Source organism: Elephantulus edwardii, unplaced genomic scaffold, assembly GCF_000299155.1.
Source record: "Elephantulus edwardii isolate Elephantulus edwardi_28Jun2011 unplaced genomic scaffold, EleEdw1.0 scaffold00032, whole genome shotgun sequence".
Taxonomy (NCBI): Eukaryota; Metazoa; Chordata; class Mammalia; order Macroscelidea; family Macroscelididae; genus Elephantulus; species Elephantulus edwardii.
In genome coordinates this window covers 7,404,385-7,422,777 of record NW_006399782.1, presented here as the reverse complement: position 1 = coordinate 7,422,777, position 18,393 = coordinate 7,404,385, and the positions used below count along the sequence as shown (strand labels likewise).

The 18,393-nt window shown below is 48.1% G+C and overlaps 1 protein-coding gene across 1 annotated transcript in view; it reads right to left on the bottom strand.

Annotated features, from left to right (window-relative positions):
* ADCY5 (adenylate cyclase 5) overlaps positions 1-18,393 on the bottom strand; it is a 227,328-nt gene that overhangs the window by 19,999 nt on the left and 188,936 nt on the right. Inside the window, exons 12-14 of the mRNA XM_006884227.1 lie at positions 14,554-14,641; positions 2,809-2,925; positions 2,217-2,381 (exon numbers count right to left, since the gene is read on the bottom strand). Of these exons, the coding sequence (XP_006884289.1) occupies positions 2,217-2,381; positions 2,809-2,925; positions 14,554-14,641 (370 nt within the window). The remainder of the gene's footprint in view (positions 1-2,216; positions 2,382-2,808; positions 2,926-14,553; positions 14,642-18,393) is intronic.

Sequence of the window (18,393 nt, the reverse complement as noted above, 5' to 3'; positions counted from 1 at the left end):
TAGGGACCAAATGGTGCTTACGGTATGGTGGGGAGGTGGAAGGAAAAGTATGGATTCTATATCTCCCAAGACTCCCTCAGGGGTCAAGAGAAGAATGATCCTTGGGGTTCCTGGTGACAGGGTGGTGATCGAGGACCAGCCAGTGGAGGCGGGAACGTTGAGCACATGCTCAGATAACTTGACCCAGAGCTCCAGATACCTGCTTCTGGGAAAATGAGAGGGGGTCCTGAAAGGCACCTGGATTCCCATGCAGACCCTGGGCCCAGGCAATAAGAGGACAAGCTTAAAGCTGGGGTCCCCAAGGGGCTCAGGCCTGTGAAAGGTTGCTGTAGTAGGGACGAGATAAGTGGAGGCTGAACCAGCTCAAAAGCTCTGTGACCAACAGGGCCTGGGTTGGCTGGGCTGATGAGGGCTGAAGGCTGTGGACAACTATCCCTGACCACTAGGAGCAGGGTCAGACCCTGCCGCTCAACACCCTTCCCGGAGTCTTCTGAGGGTGGCCAAAAAGAGTCTCTGCTCTCAGCAAACAGGCTTCAGGAGCCGCTGGTGGGCTTGGCCAGGCCTGAGAGGGAACAGAGGTTGGGGATGGAGGGCAGTGAGAAGGAGACTGAGGGCGTTCAGACCACTAGGGGCCAAGGGCCATGAACGAGGAAGAAGCACTTGTCTCGCAGAGCATTGGGGAGCCCCAATTTTCACTGAGGTCTCCCTGAACAACAGAAATGACTGGGAGTCCTCCTGGGGGGAGGAAGAGGGAGTCCAGCACGACTGTCCATGGTACCCCGTGGCTGCAGTCCTGACCCGTGCACGCAGAGTCTGCCCGCATCATCCAGGCTCACCTGAGACATTCACCCTTCAGAGCTCCCTGTCCAGGTGAGACTGTCACGGGGCAGCAGCCAGCCAGGCACAGGAAGAGCAGTAAGCTGGGCTGGGAGTCTAGCCCTGCTGCTCTCCGGCATCTGCTCCCACGACAGGCAGCAGCATGACCGGAGAACAGGTGTCTGGCATATGCTGGTATTATTTTGATACATCCTTGGTACTATTTTATTTTACTACCTAACAGTTGGTAGGTACAAGGTTTCTTTTGCAAGTTATGAAAATGTCATAGAATTGCATCATGGTAATGGCTGCACAACATTTGTAAACTAAAAAGGAATCATACACTGTATAAATGAGTGAGCTTCCTGGATGGGGGATGAGGTTCCCTTTACTCTGTACCTTGCTCTCTGACCTTAACAGTCCTGGGGGGGCTCAGCCTGGTTCTCCCAAGGCACCTGACCTGGCCTGGGTGCTGCTGCAGAACTTGAAGGTCTAGAAACAACTTCTCCCTGCTTAATAGCACGAACTCTTGACTTCTCTCCTCAAAGGGAGAGCTGACAGCGTAGGGGTAAAAGGGCGCTCTGGTGGCTTGGGGGTAAGTGCCAACACAGAGGCACGAGGTTTGAACCCACCCACTCCACTGCTCTGTGGGAGAGAGATGGGCCCTCTCCTCCTGTGTGATTTACTGCCTCTGAAAAACTGCTAGAGGGTCAGCTCCAGGTGGATTCCAACTCAATCATACAACAACAAAAACAACAACTGGACCCAGACCCCCTGGTGAGCTCTGGCTCTGATGCTCTGTGGCCCGAGGTAAGTTATTCAGTCTCTCTGTGCTCGTTTCTTCACTGGTATAAAGGAAATCCTAACAGTCCCTATTACATAGAGTTGTTCTGAGGATCAGTGGATATGGAAAGCACTGAGGACAGCGCCTGGCATGCAATAAGCAGAATCCAAACCACAGCTTATTATGTAGGGGGTTCCGGAGGCAGAGTCCATAGGGAGTTATATGCTGCTAAACCAAAGGCAGTGTATCCTGGGGGCAGAACCCACCAGCAGCTCTGCAGGGGAAGGATGGACAATCTCCTCCCATGTGACTTACAGCTTCTGAAAACCCGCTGGAGAGTCAGCTAGGAGTTGGTTCTGACTCGATGGCAATGCACCGAATTACTATACCATTATTATTTTAAGACTAGACTGAGCCTCGTTCTTGCTTCCACAGTGTCTTGCATAAAATGCGAGGGATTGGAAGAGCAGGGTCTGGAATGATTGAGTTTTTGGGTCCTTGCTGTCCCTCGATGTGCCCAGAGACGCTCAGGATAAACTGAGGGAGGGCCATGCCTCAGGCATGGGTGGGAGGGTCTCCGCCGGCACCCCTGCCAGCCCCTCCCTGCCTCGGGTACCTCCGGGAAGTTGCAGTTGGGCCAGGGGCTGCTGCAGAAGCCCTGCTCGTCGCCCAGGCTGTAGTTGAAGGCCGACTCCACCACGTGGCACGCGTTGACCTGGCTCACGGTGACATTGTGTTCATCCGCCAGGCAGTCGAACAGGTCCCTGGAGTTGCACATGAACTGGGGCCAGGAGGACGGCAGAGAGGGAGGTCAGCCTAAGCCAGGCCAGGCAGCCCATTCCAAAGGGGCAGTGGAGGGGCAAGGAGTCAACCCTGTCTCGGGGCAGCCTCACACTGGCAAGGACAAAGGAGGAGGCCCAAGTAGGCTGTCTGGCTGCCTTGGGTGGAAGGACGGCATGGCTGGTGCACCCCCAAAGTGGGACACTTAAACCCCCTTGAGGACTTCCCGGACACTTTCAGGCTTGAAATCAAGGACCTAAAAGCCTTTGACACATGGTGAACCCACTCTGATCCCAGCTCTGGGCATCAGCAGACAGGAGAAAGAACTTCCCAGACAGGAGAACTCCAGGGTCTGGGTGAGACCCCCTTACAGTCCCATCTGGGCCCCATGGGGTTGGGTCTGGGTGAGGGGAGGTGGAGTCACCTACCATGTTGACGAAAGCTGACAGGAACACCAGCGTGATGGTGAACACTCCTACCAGCGTGCTGTTCATCTTGGACCTCACAATCTTCCTGGAGAGGGTCTGCAGAGGGGCTGGGAAGAGCTGTCCCAGGAGGCAAGGGGGGAGACACGTAATAGAATTCAGCATGAGGCTGCCACAGACCCCACTGAAGAGCTTAGGGGAGCCAGTGCTTTCTCTCTTGTGTAGCTCTCTCGCAACCCAGGGCCTCCTGTCTCTGGTATACTGCACCCTGTAAAAGCCCTCAGATGGTGTCACTGCCTCCCTGCTCCGCCGGAGCAGCAGTGTGTGTCTGCAGCAGGCCAGGCGGGGTCGACCAGGGGAGCTCAGGTGGGCAGCAGGAGGAAGGACACTGCCCTGACTCCAGCAGGGAAGCAGACAAGAATGGGCATTACCTGCTGGGTGAATCTGGGCTTTGAGAGGAAAAGCTCTGAGTTGTAGAGAGCAGGAGCTGAGGACTCATGAAACAGCAGCTCATTGCTGTCAAGGGGGAACCAACTGGAGCTGACCTCCAGCGAGTTTTCAGAAGCAGTTAATCACATGGGAGGAGAGTGCCCATCCTTCCCCAGGTAGTAGCTGGTAGATTCAAACGGCCAGTCTCTATCCACTAGGTTCCAGAACAGGGAACCAGAATTTTCCCAGGGAACCTGGGAAGGTTTCATAAGAGACAAGGGGGCTGTGGGTACGAAGAGTTGAGAGGAACTGGTGTCTGGAGGAAAGATGGGCTTGTGAGAGGACAGTGCAGTGTCCAACAGAAGGGCGAGAGGCGCAACAAGTGCATTATGTGAGTCAATCTTTCAGCTGGAGGCTCCGCAGAGCTCCATTTCCCTCACCTGACCTTTTGAATACATTTACTTGACAAATCTTACATCCACACAAAGACCCACTGTGGTTTTGATAATGAAATGATCAGGCCCCCAAATCCCATTTCTACCACAGTTTGATGCAGTTAGCCTCGTCTACCTCCTCTCTCAAATGACCGCAGCTAAAGGAGAAAGTGGGCAGATGAGAAAAGAACAGCCGTGGGTCCAGGAGTCCCCATCCCGCCCACCTCAACTCCTCTAAGCAAGGCCTTTCTCCTGAAACAAGGTTGGTGTCCCAGAGCACTGGAGGAGCCAGCAGACCTGGGCCTGGCTTGTGCTGTGTGACCTGGAGAGTGTCACATCCTTTCTCTGAAGGAGCCTTATCTGTAAGCGCTTTGAGGCTGTCCCAAGGTTCATGCAGAAGAAGACCTTCATGGGCCTGCCCTCCCTCCCGCAGGCCCAGTGCTGGCAGCGGCTGTCCCTCTGGAGCCCTGAGCAGCCTTGCACATCCTTGCTGAGTGCAGCTGATGGCATAGCTCAGCCAACTTTCTATGCAAACCAGTGTAAAATTACAACAACAAAATGCTTATCCATCTTCTGACACTGAGAGTTTTTGTTGGTGGTCATTGACTGGTAAGGACACAGTGACCATCGTGTGACTCAGTGGACCACTGAGCTGTGGGGACATATGACCATCATGTGACTCAGTGGACCGCTGAGTGGTGGGGACTGTCCTGTGTGCTGTAGTGTTTATTGATCCCTCAAAAGGTGCTGGGCCCTCAAAATTGCCCTGAAGCCCAACCCCTGGAGGCTTTAGGGAAGAAACAGAGACCAACACAGACATGCTGACGCTCATGCAGCTTTCTGTGCTGTGAGGAATATTCTGTTGTCTCTACCCAGGAGTCTCATGTCTTCTGCGGACACCCATGTAATAGTAATAAGTGAATTTTCACAGCCATGACTATAGTAAAAGAAAATATCAGCTCCCTCACAGGCCTTGACATGAGGTAGGTGAGTGTCCTGCTCACCCCAGGGTGTGCCTACAATACAGTATCTATTTCCCCCACCCCAAGCTTCACACACCCAGCAAGGCTGCTCGCTGAGAAGAAGGCACCCTGGGAGAGAATGGACCCCTCTTGGTTTGGGACAGTCCTAGGCTGAGGGGTGAACATCTTGGATTTATGTCCCTCGCAGGAGCTCCTTCTAGGTGTGTTCATAGCCTGTGATGATGCTCTGAAAACCACTATCCTCTGGACTGTAGCTCTCTCGTGAGCTACAAGGAAAGATAAACATGACTGGGCCAGCACACATTTAGATTAAAATCTAAGCTTAGGTTAAACTCAGTGGACTGGAAATGAGTCCAGAGAAAACACACTCATGGTCAACTGCGTTTCAACCAGAATGCCAAGACAATATGATGAGGAAACGAGGTCTTCAGTAAACAGTGCTGGGGCAATTGCATTTTCACATGTCTCACACTGTACAAAAATGTCAACTCAGAACAGACCAAGCCCCAAACCTAAGAGTTAAGACCACACAACTCTTGGAAGAAAACAGAGATGTCAACAGCTATAGCCTTGGATTAGGCAATGGTTTCATAGACATGACATGAAAAGTACAAGAAATAAAAGACATGGTTAAATTGGAAAAAGAAATTTTTTTTAAAAAATTTATCATCAAGAAAGCAAGAGGACAATCCACAGAATGAGAGGGAACTGTTGCAAACGATCTAATAAAGAACTGGTATCCTTTGCATAGGCAAAGCTAGAACTAAAAAGTAAGACATTATATATCTCAGTCACAAAATGACAAATACTGCATAACACTACTGTTATACAACAGGACTGAAAGAGAGTGGAGGGGAGAACAGGAAAAAAGTGGATAGGAAATTAACACTGCATTGGAACAGAGGAGGGGGCAAACAGGCTAAAAGGAATAAATGATTAGACACAGCATGCATGATAATCTCGAACAAGAGGTACACTGTAAAATGGACTTAGGGAGAGAAAGGGGGAGATGGATAACAATGAACGGATTAAAGAATAAAATGATAAAGATTTTTTAAAAGAAAGAAGTCATATAGCTAACTGAATAATGAGAAAGGATTTTCATAGACTTACAAATGGCTAATATGCACATGAAAAGAGTGCAAATCAAAATTTCACATTCACTGGGATAACTCTCAAGGGAGCTCTCTCTGTTTAGTGGTAAAGAATTGAGCTGCCAATGCAAAAGTTTGCAGTTCAAATCCCCCAACGTGGAGCAAAGAGAGGCAATCAACTTCTGTGTGATTTACTGCCTCTGAAAACCAGCTGGAGAGTCAGATATGGAACTGTTCTGACTCAATGCTACACAACAACCGCCGAATGACTCGAACCCTAAAGACAGAGAATAGTAAGTGCTGACAGGGAAACCAGCACCTTTATAACGTTGCTGATGGGATGGAAAATGTTTCAGGAACTCTGGAAAATAGCATTTTCTCAAAATTTTAAACATAGTTAAAATATTTTAGCTCTAGTCAACTTGATACGCCAAATAACATTTTGCAACCACCAGTAAAATGACTGATTCTATCAATAGATGCTAAAGCATTTTTAATGGTTTTTTTCATTGTTGAACATTTTCTTCCCCTCTCCCCTCCCCTCCACCCACCCACCCATTCCCCCCACCTGCCCCACAATCACCGTTTGTTCCTGATGGTTGTCATGTGTGTAATGCCTAATCATATATTCTTTTCGGACAGTTCTTCCCCTCATCGGGTCTAATCAGAGATAATGTTCATTATCTATTCATTCTTTTCCCATTCTCTCCTCAACCCACCCCACCCCCATTTGTCCTATTTTATAACAGTGGTGTTATGCAGTCTTTGTCTTTTTTTAACTGAGATATTTCACTCAGCATAATGCCCTCTAGGCTCCTCCATATTGTGTAATGTTTTACAAGTTCATTGTTTTTCAATGCTGTGTAGTATTTCTTTTGTGTGTGTGTGTGTGTGTGTGTGTGTGTGTGTGTGCGCGCGTGCGCGCGCGCACTGTACAAATCGGATCTGACTGGTACAGGAGGAGATTGCCCCTCCTTCTCCCGCAGAGCATCTGGTGGATTCAAACTGCACGCCTCTGGGATTGCCATGCAAGCTTTTTGCCACTAGGCCACCAGAGCTCCCTGCTGTGTAATATTTCATTGCATGAATGTACCATGATTTTTCTATCCATTTGTTTGTTGAGGGGCATTTGTGCTGCTTCCATCTCTTTGCTCTTGTGAATGATGCAGCAATAAACATGGGTGTGCACACATCTGTTTGAGTAGTGGCTCTGGTTTCTTTAGGGTCTATTTCCAGTAGAGAAGTTGCTGGGTCAAATGGAATTTCCATTCCCACATTTTTGAGAAAGCACCAAACTCCCTTCCATAGTGGCTGCACCATTTTACATTTCCACCAGCAGTGAATAAGGGTTCCAATCTCTCCCCAACCTCGCCGGCATTTGCTGAATTGTGCTATTGTTGTTGAGGTGAGATAATATCTCATAGTTGTTTTTAGACAACATTTTTCATGAAAAGCAGATGAAGCTGTTGTTACATGCTGTTGAATCAGCTACGATTCACAGCAACTCTATCAACAACAGATCTGAACCTTGCCCCACCCTGTACCTTCCTCGTGATCTCTAACATGCCGGGACCCACTGTTACTGTCACCGGGTAAATCCATCTTGTTGATGGGAAAGAACCTCACATGGGCTTCCAGATGAATGTGGGATCCCCTAAAGACCAGGAGGAGAATGGCAGGTTACTTAAAAAAAAAAATTCAACTGGTAAAGGCATACTAATAGTTAATTGACTCACTGTGTTGACTTGCTTCAAGCAGACTTCCCTGGCTGTTGTTAGGTGCCGTCCAGTCGAGGATGACTCAAAGCAAACCTATGAAGAGCGAACCTGAGCCCTGCCTTGTCCTGTGCCATCCTCATCATATCTGACACACTAGAGCCTGTTGCTGAAGTCACCATGTCAATCCATCTCATTGGGGGTCTTTTGCTGATCCTCCATCTTTCCAAGCATGATGTCCCTTTACGAGGAACAGTCTAGCCTAGCCACATGTCCAAAGTATGAAAAACAAAGCTTTGCCATCTGGTCCCAACACATATCTGTCTGTTCTTTTGGTAGTCCATGGGATGGATATTCAGTAATCTTCTCCAACACCACAACCCAGAGGCGTCACTTTTTCTTCAGTCATCCTTATTCGCTGTCCAACTCTCAGATTCATAGCAGGTGATTGAAAAGACCGTGGCCTGAATCAGGTGCATCCTAGTTCTCAAGTTAACAGCATTGTGCCTCAGGAATTTGGAAAGGTCTTTGACTGCAGACTTTCCCAGTTCAACATGTCTTCTGATCTCCTGAAAGCTGGTACCAAGTGTATTGACTGTGGAACCAAATAAAATGAAGCTGTTAACAGTTTCAATCGTTTTCCACCTATCATGATATTGCCTATTGGTCCAGCGGTGAGAATTTTGTTTTCCTGATGTTGAGATACAATCCATACTGAAGGCTCTAGTGTTTGATCTTCTGCAGCAAGTATTTTCAGTCCTCCTTACTTTCAGCAAGCAAGACTGTGTCACCAGCACATTGAAAGCTACTGATGAGTCTTCTTCCAATCCTGAAGCCAGCTTTTCTTCACAGAGTCCAGCTTCTTGAATAATTTGCTCAGCATACAGAATGAATAGGTGTGGAGAAAAGGTTTTAACCCTGATGCACACCTTTCTTAATTTTAAAACCATGTAGTGTTCCCTCGCTCTGTTTGCACAATGGTTTCTTGGTCTAGACCAAGCATCAACCAAAAATTAGTTTGTTGTTGTTGAGTGCCATCGAGTCACCTGTGACTCATAGTGACCCTATGTACAACAGCTCTGAACCTTGTCCTATCCTAAGCCAGTCTCACTGACTCCCACACTCCTAACCCCATTGCTCCATTGCCCCAGTAATCCTGTCAAGCTGGGAGGAGCATGAGTGTGGGTCTCCCACCATCCTCACAACATGAGAGGTGGGGGGCACTAGCGGTACATAAGATGTGATTTTAGAAACAGTGGCCTGGAATCCAGGGCAGTGTGGCCGAAAGGCCACCAGCAATGGGCGTTAGTTACATGCAGACTCTTTGAGTGACTCTTTGAGGAGACAGGGTCACAAAAGATAAGAGCTCAGATAACAAGTTCAGGGAGGGAAGTCAGTAGGATGCAGGGAAAGAGGGAGTCAGTAGCCTAGAGGATGGAGTGACACCCCACCCCCACCCCCTGCGATATCGAGCTTAGCCCTCTCACAGGGCCTCTCAGTGTCAGATCTTATATTATCTTAAATGGTAGTTTGACCTCTAAGTAAAAAGGTGCTAATAATGAGCCATAGTAAAGGCAGGGCGCCCACCAGGATGGCTGTTCTTGTTAGGTGCTGTCAAGTTAAGCATGACTCACAGCAACCCTAGGAACAACAGATCTGAACCCTGTCTCATCCGGTCTCATCCTCATCTCTGACCAGTTCACTGTTACAGTCACTGTGTCAATCTTTTTGGCTAAGAGTCTTCCTCTCTTTCACTGGCCCTTTTCAAGCAAGATGTCCCTCTCCAAGGAGTAGCCTCTTCTAGCAACATACCCAAAGTATGTGAGATGAAGCTTTATCACTTTTGACTCTAAGGAGCACTCTGGCTGCAGTTTCTCCAAGACATATCTGTTCTTTTGGCAGTTCATGGGCTATTGAGTACTCTCCCCAACACCACAGCTCAAAGGCACCAATTCTAGACTCATGTAAAAGGGGAAAACCTCATCTGGTTGCACAGGTGATGATGGCAGAGGTGCCCAACATTGAAGGCATGAGCTATTTTATAGATGACAGGACAGAAGCTGCACAGAAACTAAGCAATAGTCAGGGCTGGTCCAGAAGGAAGGGATGCCCCCAGGAGGGGGGAGCTCACCATCCCCAGAGGTGTCCCAGCTGGTGCACCCTGCAGAAGAGTTCTCATGAAGGGATGAAGCCCCTGATAGGCGATGGGGCTCTCTCACTGCCTGGGTCCCTTTCAACCTGAGATTCTGACTCTGTGGACAGAATGCGTTACAGATTGACCTGTGTTCTTCCAAAACATGTGTTGGATGTAACTGTGGCTGTGGGTATAAACGTGTTTGGAACTAGGGTTTTCTTTGCTGTGTCAATTAGGCCGCATCCAAGTAGGATTTATTCAAAATCTAATTGCTTCTGAGTTGCAGAGAGAGCAGATCACACAAAGAAGAACATCGACAGGCTGCGTGGGAACCCACCATGTGCCAAGGAGCACCTGGGTTACCTCCATGGAAAGAATCGACATGGGGTTTCATTCAGACTCTGCCTCCAGACTTCGAGAAAATACATTTTGTTCCTTGCGGTCACCCACTTGTGGTGGCTGGGTTCCATCTGCACTAGACTATGACAGTGTTATGCGGACAAGGAATTTGACTTGGTTTTTGGTTAGAAGTGTAGTTCTGGAGGTCCAGGTCATGCAGCATGCCATGTGAGCAGACAGGCCTGCACTTTCAGACAACATCCTGCAGACAGAGCTCCAGAAGGTAGTGCTCAGGGGACAGACGGCTTCCAGTGAGGTTTCTAAGAGACACAGCTAGGGCTGCAGAAGGCAGCCAGATGTTCTGAGGAGCGGTGAGACTGGGCCCCCAGGACAAGGTGGCGGCTACAGGGCCAACAGCCTCACTGGGAGACCCAGGATGGACTGTGTGTGGACTGGGCCTGGCGCTATCAGCAAAGAGTGAAGAGACTCAACACAGAAAGGCAGTCAGGGCACTCAGGGAGTAAAAAAGGGGAAATCTCCTAACTGGGTGTACGAACAGGCACAGAGAAAACACAGCTTCCTAACAAATGCAGAAGACAGGTAAGTGAGTCTACATTTTCCATTGCCTTCTTCACTGCTCTCTCTTAAAGAATGTTAAAATATGAACCATATAAGTACATGAGTCCAAGTTGCTTGAGGTACAATGGCAAAATAACTGGAGTAGGGAAAGTAATTGTGCTGGACAGAACTGCCCAATTTGGCTCAGCTGAGCCTGAAGCTCTGGGTGATCATGGAATTGCAGTATCTCATGGGAAAGTCACTAGCTGATTCCAGACAAATTGTGGGAATACAAAAGAGAAACTTTCCAAGAGGGTAATGTCTGGTGTGGGGGGGAGCCTTGGGAGGGGACAAATCTACAACAATGAATGAATGGAAATCCAAAAAAAAACAAAACAAAAACAAAAGAGAAACTTGTGAGTTCTGGTAAAGGGCAAATCTTTCCAAAGGGAAAACAGAGCAACACTGGAAATGACATGTTTGGTCAGCTTCGTGCCAGCACCAGGAAATGATGGTAAAATAAATGGTTAGTCAACCAGCGTAGTGCTGGGAGCCCGTGCTGAGCTTTACGGCAGGAAGCTCCAGGGGCCACGTGGGTCAGGAGTCACACTGCCAACCCAAAGGGACCTAGTTCAAATCTACCAGCTGCTCTGCAGGAGAAAGCTGGGTCATCTCCTACAGGGTGATTTCCTGCCTTTGGAAACCTCACAAAGGATCAGTTATGAGTCAGTTCTGATTTGATGGCAATGGATTGACTTGGGTTGAGTTGAGCTTTAGGGAAATGCTCTGCCTACCAAAAAAAAAAAGTCCTAAAGTCAAATCCACTGCCTTCAAATAGATTCTAACTCACAGCAACCTTTCATGGGCTTTCTGAGCCTGCAAATCTTAATGGGAGGAGACAGCTCATCTTTCTCCGGAGGACGATTTGGTGGATTTGAATGGGTGATGATTCTGTTAACCACCCAACACCTGACACACTGCACCACTAGGGTTCTTCAGTCCTAGTGTATAAACTGTCTGATCTACAACATGGAAGAGGAAAGAAGAATTAGATAGAGGATGACAACAACTACACAGTTGGGCTCTTCCCTTCAGAGAGCAGAGGCAGACTGAGGAGATGGCCATCAGACCTCAGAAGGGAAAGTGCAGCAAAGGCTCTGGTTTTAGGGTCTATCTGATGTGTCCAGTCCTGGCTTAGAAGGGCAGGTTCCAGAATTTAAAAGTCACAAGACCCTGCTTCCCTAAATAAATTCATCACCAAAGCCCTACATCTGTGAGATGAAGCAGGCTCTCCTGGGTGAAAGTGTACTGTGGAGAAGGGGCGGTGGTATTATACAGTGAGGGTGGTTCTCCATTCACCTGCTTCCCCCCAAGAAACCCAAGGGTTCCTCAGAATAGAGTGGGGGGAAAGGCCTTGGGTAGACACAGTAATGAAGAGCAAACTTAATGAATTTGACACGGATGACAACACAGGTAGACTGAGTGACACACTGGAGGTGGGATGATTTCCCTAAGTAATCTTGAACAAGGGGGGGAAGAATTCACTCCTCAAAGTAACACTAACTCAGCAAGGTGAGTGTAGGCAACCTTACACAGGGAGCGGGCCCTCCTCTTCCCCACATCCTCCACTACAGATACACCCCCAAACTGAGAAACTCAAACTGCATGAAGCCAGTATGCTGCACAGTATGCGTCAGCAACAGAGAAAATGAGAAACCTAGGTTCTCACTAAAAAATTACGTATGACTGTTATAATTTGAATTGCTGTTATTGATTGCCTTCAAGTCAAGCACAACTCGAAACGACCCTATGAACAAAAGGCCTGCAGCCTTTCTATAACGATCGACATTCATCAAAGTTCATAGAGTTTCCGGAAGCAATGCTTTGTCTTATGCCCATTTAAAAAAAAAAATCAGGGGTAAGAGGCTGCATTGTAATCCCAAAGGCCCGCAGTTTGAGTCTACCAGCCGCTATGCAGAAGAAAGACGGACACTCTGCCTCCGGAGGGTCAGCTATGGGTCAGCTCCGGCTCAATGGCACACAACAACAATCTTTATAAAGGTAGAGTGGATACAGCAGTGGAGTAAGCATTGGAGCACGATCGGGCAAGGTTTTCATTCTGTTGTATTTGACTACAAGACCTCCTGACTCCTTGGCACCGAATAGCATCTCCTTCCTCCTCATTCTCCTCATTGCCGTCGAGTAGGAGCTGACGCATGGCTGACCCTCCACGGGTTTTCAGAGGAGCCGCTAGTGGCTTCCAACAGCCAGCTGGGCTCTGCCTGTGGGTTAGCACCGCCTCCTCTCAGACGAAGCCGCCAGAGCTCCCTAACAACAAACATACACCACGTGTTTATAGTCCCATCGGGGAACGGGTTTCCTTTGCTATGTGTATTAATATAGAGTAGGGTGTGTCTGAGAGCAATTTCTTTTGAGACGTAAAAGGGCAGATTCAGCATGGGGTCAGGGGGGAGAGAGTGATCCATTCAGAAGATGCTTACCAAGGAAGAGAGAAATGGGCTGAGGGGGCTCGGAGACCTACCCCCCAGAACCCACGGGAAGATAGCACCTTCTCCTGGGGCTGAAGAACAGCCTTCACGCCTCCAAACTGTGACAGAACCAACCTCTGCTTGTTGAAGCCAACCATTTGTGGTCTGTCTGTTATAGTGGCTCCAGGAAATAAAGACAATTACATAGTTTTGACCTGATTTGAGCAGGCTAATTAAGAGCCAGAAACAACAAAATCTCCCCCCACTTCTTTTGCCTCAGTTCTTAATGCAGTTAACAAAAGCTTCCTTTGTATTGTATGAACTCATATACAATATGAAACAGACCAATGTCTCTGCGGGCCCAGGGTTTCCACATTGGTTCTCACGGGTAGAGGGAGCTCTGATGCCCTGGTGAGTCTGCACTTGCCCTGCTTCCCCAAAGGCACGGCTGCTCCGGTGGTTCAAATCCACCAATTGCTCTGAGGGAGAAAGATGGGCAATCTCTTTCCGTGTGATTTACAGCCTCTGAAAATCTGCTGGAGAGTCAGCTATGAGTTGGTTCCAATTTGTGACAGCAATGAGATTTTGGGGGTTTTGTTAAATGTAAGGTGACAGGATGAAAAGGGTCGTCAAGAGGCATCTTAATTTAGTGATGCCAGTGATCTTAAAGTCCCTCTTGCTTTTGACAGCAGTCCACATAGAACTTGGCCATCAGGTGATTAAAACAGCAGGCTAAGGAAGGGCCTTATGTGGAAGGTGGCAGAGAAGGAACTTCCTGTCTTGGAGGTGAAAGTTGGTTCCTATACGGAGAACGTGGTCTCACTCTAGAAGGTGTAGGGAGAGAAGGGGGTTCGAATTACCCCAGAGTCCAGTCCCAACTGAGTACCCCAAAGGGCAGAGAGAAGGCCAGCAGCGTCGGGTGAAGGCTCCTGTCTCCCCAGGGACAGTGTGCTTTCTGGGGCCAGGCTCCCCCAAGAGAGAACTCCCTCACCCGCTGGAGAAGGAACCTACCTGATTTCTAAGCAGACCAGAATGGCCAGTGGTCAGATCCCATCGAAGGATGCCACATGGCCAAGAGGAGGCTCAGAAGAACAATATGGGATGAGGAGCCAGCAGCCCCCAGTTCTGAACGAGTGTCGACATGAGTCAGCTGTGAGGCCTCAACTGAAACACTGAGCCCTCTGGGCTGCAACACTCAAATGTATCATGGGGGCTTAACTTCTAGACTCTTCTACTATCCCTTCCAGGGAAAATCGTACAGCCCTGAGAAAATGCTGACAGGTGATGATATTACACGTCCACAAATGTTTACTGGGCACCTCTCCACGCAGAGCTTTGTAGCTGATGTCCTTCCTCTGTCCCACCTAATCCCCAGGGGATGGACAGAGAGACAGCAACAGCATCTTCTTGTCACAAAGATTTGCTACGGTTAATGAAAATAACCAATAGAAAGAAGGCTGCCCCTGACAAACTACACCCCCACCACCCCAAGCATGGCAGGTGGGGTCCTGGGAGGGTGGCTGGGAGGAAGGAGGAGCCATGATTGAGGACTTAGGAAGGAAGCTGGACTCACCTTCACGCAGGAGTAGATCACGGACACAAACACCACCAAGATCAGCAGCACGAAACAGGTCAGGTAGAAACTCAACATGAACACGGAGCTGGAAATAGAGAGGAGGCTGAGGGATTCTGGTGGATGGGCTGAAAGGTGATGGGGACAGAGGAGAGGCTGTGCCCAGCCTCTCAGCTCCAGAGGATCCAGGCTCTGCAAACGCCCAACAAGGAGGCAGAGTTGCTCAACTTCCCCTGACCCCACTGCCCCATCTTCCCAGCTAGTGACTTAGTGATACGTGCTTCCAGGGTCATGCAGCCCATCAGAAACCCTCCCCACAGACATGCTGGTTCCTGCCCTCCACTGCTCCTGTCAAGTCCTCAAGGGAGCAGCACTGCAGCAAATGGAGAGCTGCAGACATCTGGTCATTATGTTCCTTGTCTCTTGTTATGTGCCACTGGGTAGCCCACAACTCCTAGTGACCCTGTGTAGAAGAGCTCTACACCCTGCCCTATCCTGAGCCAGTTCCAACTGACTTCGACACATCTAACCCCACCACCCACCCCAGTTACTGTGTCAACCCATCTCATCCAGGATCTTCCTCTCCTGCGTTGTCCCTCCACCATTCCAAGCATGATGTCCTTCTCCAAGGACTAGTCCTTCCTGGCCACGTGCCCAAAATAAGTGAGAGTGAGCTTCTAAATCCTTGCCTCCAAGGAGAAACTTGGTTTTACCCTTTCCAGGACAGACCTGCTTGTTCTCCTGACAATCTACGGTATGTTCAACACTGTTCTCCAGCACCATAAACTCAAAGGCATTGATCCTTCTTCTATCATCCTTAGTTGTTGTCCAGCCCTCTGATGCATAGCAAGTAACTACAAAGACCATGGCCTAGATGGATCAGGCACACCTTAGTCTCTAGAGTGACCTTGTTCTTTAGTACTCTAGAGAGGACCCTCATAGCAGACTTCTCCAATACAATTCGTCTTGATTTACTGACTGCTGGTGCCAAGAGTGTTGACTGTGGAACCGAGCAAGCTGAAATTGTTAAGAACCTCAATTTCTTCTCCATATATCATGGTGCTGTCCATTGGCCCAATGGTGAGAATCTGCAAACCTGCTTGATTTAGCTTAGAAGGATCCATTTTTAAAATCACCTGATTATTTCTTCCTAGTGTCATGGCCTGATAGGCCCACAAAGGCTGAGACCTGCTAAAAGGCTTCTCTGTGAGAAGCTGTGGCGATAGGTCCTTGAAAGGACCTAGTTTCTAAATGCTGTCCCCTTCTAGTTGCCAAGCCCAGCAACAAGTCCTACACAGCTTTTGTTCTTCTCCCTGTTAATAAGAAAAATGCAAGGGCCTCGCCCCAGTCCCTCATTTCAGAGGTGGATCACAGGTGATTTTAACGGCTTGGCCAGCATGGAAAGAAATCTACAGACAATAGAGCTGGAATTGACTTTCAGTCTTCCAGCTGGTACTCCGGAGGCAAAGGGCTGGCCCGAGGTAGGGCAAACCCTTCCACGCCAGCAGGAGGCTGTTGAGGTCCCTTCCTTCTTTCTATGGAAGGAGAGTGGCTTTAGTTGTGAGGCAAAGGGAGGTTAGAAAGGGCAGGTGAACCCCTCTGGGAGGCATTAAAACAGCTCCTTTGTTCCCAGCTTCTCCAGAAGCCAGCAGTTGGCTGACTTAAACTAAAAGCAGTAAGGAAAAAGAATTCTCTTCAGAGGGAAAGAACCTCCTTTAAACCAGTCTGCCTTCTAAAGCTTTCCTAGAGAGAAGACAAGAGAATGAGTTTTGCCAGGGCCTGAGAGAGAGGGAACCAAGGCGTCAGAGAGAGGCTGGAATAACTCAAGCCCCATTCTTTGCTGCAGAAGAGCATTCATGGCCATGAAGCAGGCTGATGCACCCAAGCTAAGGAGAATGTGAAGTGTACTGTGATAGAAAGTCTAGGGTGCTTGTGTATACCCATGGCTCTACATCCATACAGAAACAAGGGGGATTCTATGTGTTGCATTGGGCAAATCTGCTGCCAGGTACCTCTTTATAGCACCAAAGAGCAAGGATGTCACTTTAAAGACTAAGGCACAGCTGCATCAAGCCATGGTATTTTCCAGTTGCTTCATATACCTACGAAAGCTGGCTGTTCAGTAAGGATGCTAGAAGAATTGATGCCTTTGAACTGTGGTATTGACAAAGAATACTAAATATTCTGTGGTCTATAAAACAATCAAGCAAATGTATCTTGGAAGAAGTACAGAGAGATCACTCCTGCTCCTGAGAGTTGACGAGGTCACACATATTTTGGGCCTCTTATCAGGAGAGGACCCTCCATGAGCTGAAGGGTACAGTGACTGCAACCATGGCTTACACACTGTAGAGCTTATAAGGATGGTGTAGGAGTAGGCCAGATTTTGTTCTGTTGTGCATGCTATGAGCTGGAGCTGACTCGACATCACACAACAACAACAACAACAACAACAATAATCTATCCACTGGCTGTTAACCTATTGTACTGTGTGGAAGCTTGTATGTTGCAGTGACACTGGAACCTATGCCATTAGCATTTCAAACAAGATGTTATACAAAACACTAGCATATCAGCAAGGATACCCATAGGGGCAGTTTCAGTGGAGCTAGGAAGGAAAGCCTGGCGATCTACTTCAAAAACATACGCAATGTATACTCTGTGGATCACAACAGAATATTGTTAAATATAAAGCCAGAAAATGATCCTGTAGCCTGTAAAGCACTCCAAACACACTGTAGCTATAAACGCTCACTTAAATGTATCAACAATTACGAAGACAGACACAGAACAGAGGCACCATGAGTCAGAGCTGAAGCAATGGCAACTACCAACAATAACTACCTGAAATAAGAGCTCAGAGCCCCACCGTTCTGCACAGGCTCAATGCAAGGGACAATGGCTTTGCTGAACAGCCAGGTGGAGCCCATAGGGACTGTACCTGTGGCATCATGATAGTGTCACAGCAGTTACAGATATAAAGGGCAGGTCTTCAGGTATAAATACCATTCAAAATAAGATGTATTGGGCATAAGACAACATCAACATCATGACCCTCCTGAGATTATGCACTGAGGACATCACTCTGGTGGTGTTTTAGTCAAATCTTCAATCTAGTCAGGAGAAGCATCAGGCAAACTCAACCTAAGACATTCTAGAAACTCAGAGGCTGGTACTCGAAAAAATACTAAGGCCATGAAAGAGGAAGAAACCACGAAAGACTGGATAGCAGGGAGAAGATGCCACAACTAAAAGCAGTTAAGTCCCTGGATTGGTTCCTGGGACAGAAAAAGGACATTAGGGAAAATTGATAAAATGAAAAGTAACGTATGTAGTGTTCATTCTCTGGCTTTGATAACTATACTGGAGTTAGGAAACCAGGTGACAGGTATATGAGGAATATCTGTACAAATTCTGCAACATTTCTGTCAGTCTAAAATGAGGTAAAAATAAAAAAATAGCAGGTGTTGGGTGAAGGGACTCTTCTGGATGAAACATGATTTATGAGATAAAACCAAATACAGCCAGAAGGTCTTAAGTAGGTCCTGACATTTTTGGGACAATCTGGGGAATCTGACTATGAGATGGGTATTAGACACTGGTAGAGAATGGGTGTTAACTCTGGTGTAGAAGTTACAGTGGTTTATGTGGGAATAGTCCTTAAACCTGAGGAGCTTACTGAGGTTTTCAGGAGTGAAGTGTCTTGTTTACAATTGGCTTTAAAAAATGAGATGAAACAAATATTGGAAGATCGTTCTATCTAGAAGATAGGGAGCTTCGGTGGCCTGGCGGGTAAGGAGTTGCACTGCTAGCCCCAAGGCAAGGGGTTTGAGCCACCAG